A 3,434-nucleotide genomic window follows, 5' to 3' on the forward strand; every position below is an offset into this window, starting at 1 on the left:
GTAACATGGGCTGGCATTTAAATCATTCTTATAATCTGACAAAGAATTTCCTGTCAGCAAAATGCAACAGGAGCTGACTTTTCAAGGATTTAAACACAATTACGGGGGAAATCTGCTTAGTCCAGATAATAGATAGCAGAGTAGATTCCATGAATAAGTAATCTGAAAAGCCTCTCTGTGTAGTTGTGATTGGAAAAAAATTCTATGGAACTTTTCACATCTCATGATAGGAGATGTGAGCAATACACATTATCTTCTGAAGAACGCTAAAGCCCAAGAAAGAGTCCTTGTCTGATGTAAACATAACAGCTATCAGGTCAGGGTACATAAACTTATTAGAGATGAGACTAGATGCCGGGTATAGGGGTAAAGCATTTGATTTTTGATTTTCTCTTGCTGAGCTTTATAATTAATTTGGTCTATGTTTTCTTTGCAATACTTTTGCATTAGAATTTAAAAAATTATTCTGTAACCTTTTTATATTTGAAATATATAACCAATTTTTTATTTTATGAATAATAACATCAAAGAGGATTTGAAATTTTGAAAGACAGTGGGGCTGTTAACACTAAAGCTCTCTTAGAACATATTCCAAATGCATTTTCACGAGATAGCTGTGAGCACATGCAGAATATGGGATGAATGTTCTGGTAAATTGTCTAGCAAGTCTCACTGGACTGAATAATTGGCTAAAAGAATAACTATTTGCACAATTAAAGGTCTTTTCCAACAGCAATGTGGTGGTGGAATGGGTGTCAAACCATAAGCAATCCCTAATGAGAATTCTGTTTGTTCCCTGCCTAGTTTCACTCAGGAGACCAGCACTGCAGGTCCATGCTACCACAGACAAAAAAATCTGCACCTTCTTTCTCTGTGTGTGTTCTTTATTTATGAGAAAAATAGGTAAATCTCTTCTTAAAGTAATTTCTGTCAGTGGTTTTTGCAACCTCAGTTGGTGAAAAGAAACAGAAGTATAGACAGCTTGTTCAGAAGCAAATTTTATTTCAATATTATCTCAGAAGTTCAGTAGATACCATCTTAATTCTTTGATTTAATTGATTCAGCTAAGAATCTTTTCCTTCATACATTAGACTTATGACATTTGACCCCATGTTTTTTTCAGTTGTAATTTCAGACGAATGATGATTCATTTACGTGTCCCTATAATTAATATCTATCATATCCACTGGGCATGTTTTTTATCATGCTACTATTACCCATTCTATAAAGTTTAATATGAATAAAATAAAATGAAAAAGCTCTGGAGTATATATATATATATATATATATATATATATATATATATATAAGATTTTAGGATACTCGACTGACATTCACAGGGTTTTGATTTCATCTCCAGTGCTAAAAATACAATAAAATATAAAAATAAATTCATTTTTCATAACTGAAGTACCATGAAATTGTGTTTATTTATGTTGTTATTTTTACTGAAAATAGATACTTCTTTCATAGAATTCAGCCTGATCATACTGTCCATCCATTCTCTCCCGCTCTTTCATCTCCCCATCTCCCAGATCCATGTAGATTTTGTTTCCTCTTTAGAAGAGAGCAGGCCTTCAATAGACAACAGCCAAATAGGATAAAACATGATACTATAAGACAAGGTAAAGCCCTCATATCTAAGCTGGAGAGGCAACTCAATATGAGAAAAAGAGTCTCAAAGCAAGGAAGAAGTGTTAGAGGTACACCTCTTCCTCAAAAATACCAGACTAACAGTCATAACGTGTATGTAGGGGAAATTCTAGAAAACTGTCCTGTGAAGATATAAAAGTATGTCATACACATAAGCCAATTATTTTAAACACATTTTACTTCGTATTCTTTGAAGTGCTTCTTTCACATCTTTATTCCTCAAACTATAAATCAGAGGGTTCAGCATGGGGATTACAAGTGTATAAAAGAGGGAAGTCACTTTATCTTGATCTAGGGAGTAGGAAGAACTTGGCCGGAAATACATGAAGAGCATAGTTCCTTGAAAAATTGCAACAGCAGTCAGGTGTGATGTACAAGTAGAGAAAGCTTTTAACCTCCCAGCAGCAGAGTTGATCTTCAAGACTGATGAGATGATGTAACAGTAGGAGATAAGAACTCCTGAGATGGTACTCAGCTCAATGAAACCAAAAACGGTGAATATGACTAACACATTGACCTGTGTATCTGAACAAGACAATACTAACACTGGAGGAATATCACAGAAGAAATGATTAATCTCATTAGACCCACAGAAACATAAGTGGAATGTCAATGTTGTATGTATCAAAGCATCTGCTAATGCCACAGAATAAACACCAGTCAATAATTGGAAGCACACTTTCCTGGACATGTCTACTGCATACAAAAGGGGGTTACTAATGGCCTTATATCGATCAAATGCCATCACTGCCAGCAGCACACACTCGGCATCTATAAATATACAGAAGGTGAAGAACTGCACAGCACAGCCAAGAAAAGGAATAGATGTGTTCTTGGACAGGAGGTCTACAAGCATCTTGGGACCAACTGCAGTGGAATAGCAAAGATCAGAGAAAGACAGGTGGCTGAGAAAAAAGTACATTGGTGTATGAAGCTGTGAATCCATTCTGATCAAGATGATCATTCCAAGATTTGTCAGCAGATTAGTAAGATAAACAACTAGAAACATAGCGAATAAAAACGCTTTTACCTCAGGGTTATTGGAAATTCCCAAAAGGAGAAATTCTGTCAATGTGGAGCAGTTCCCCTTATCCATGATTCTTTGGTTTTGGTCTAAAAATTTACAAAAGAAACAATATAACAGTAGTTTAGTGTTCATTTCTACTGGACAAGTATAGAACAGTTTGAATTTAACTAAGTGTAACATTATTTAACAAATAATGTTTCAATAATTTTTTATAAATTTTGAAAACACTTTGAAAAAATGTATAAATAAGTACAGTGAAGTTATAAAGGCAAGGAGTAGGGAGTTCATAATCTTTGTATCTAAATGTTTATACAATATTTGATCTGTAGAACTTTGATTTCCTCTTTCACTTATTATTAAGAAGTATATTTAAATATATAGAACCTGGTTCCATATCTGATAGACTATAGGTGATATTAAACAATACAATAATAATGATAATAATAATAATAATAATAATAATAATAATAATAATAATAGAAAATGCCACATGCTGAATAAGGTTCTCAGTTGTTATATAGGCTATTAGTCACTGCTTTTGCTTCAATAGCATTCACCATTAACAGATATCTATTATTTAATATATAAAAAGAATTATACTATTATGTCATTAGAAGTATTAAACATAGTTTACTGAAATGTCTGTCACTAATTACCAGTATGTGCCACATCTGAATATCACTTACATGACCACAAATGACAAAAAACATATATGTAAATAAAACTGAGAAGAGGAATTAGTTGTGACAGAAAA

General features: G+C 33.2%; 1 protein-coding gene across 1 annotated transcript; it reads right to left on the bottom strand.

Annotated features, from left to right (window-relative positions):
- Nucleotides 1–1,813: 1,813 nt before the first annotated feature.
- Nucleotides 1,814–2,752, bottom strand: LOC110318933 (olfactory receptor 5W2-like). The gene has a single exon (XM_021194280.1). It carries the CDS (start codon nucleotides 2,747–2,749, stop codon nucleotides 1,814–1,816), a length of 936 nt encoding a protein of 311 aa, XP_021049939.1. The 5' UTR covers nucleotides 2,750–2,752.
- Between the last annotated feature and the right edge of the window lie 682 nt (nucleotides 2,753–3,434).

This window comes from Mus pahari, chromosome 3 (assembly GCF_900095145.1).
Source record: "Mus pahari chromosome 3, PAHARI_EIJ_v1.1, whole genome shotgun sequence".
NCBI lineage: Eukaryota > Metazoa > Chordata > Mammalia > Rodentia > Muridae > Mus > Mus pahari.

What these genes read in the sequence shown, in the direction of transcription:
- LOC110318933 (XM_021194280.1), bottom strand. Translation starts at nt 2,749, where the DNA reads ATGGATAAGGGGAACTGCTCCACATTGACAGAATTTCTCCTTTTGGGA.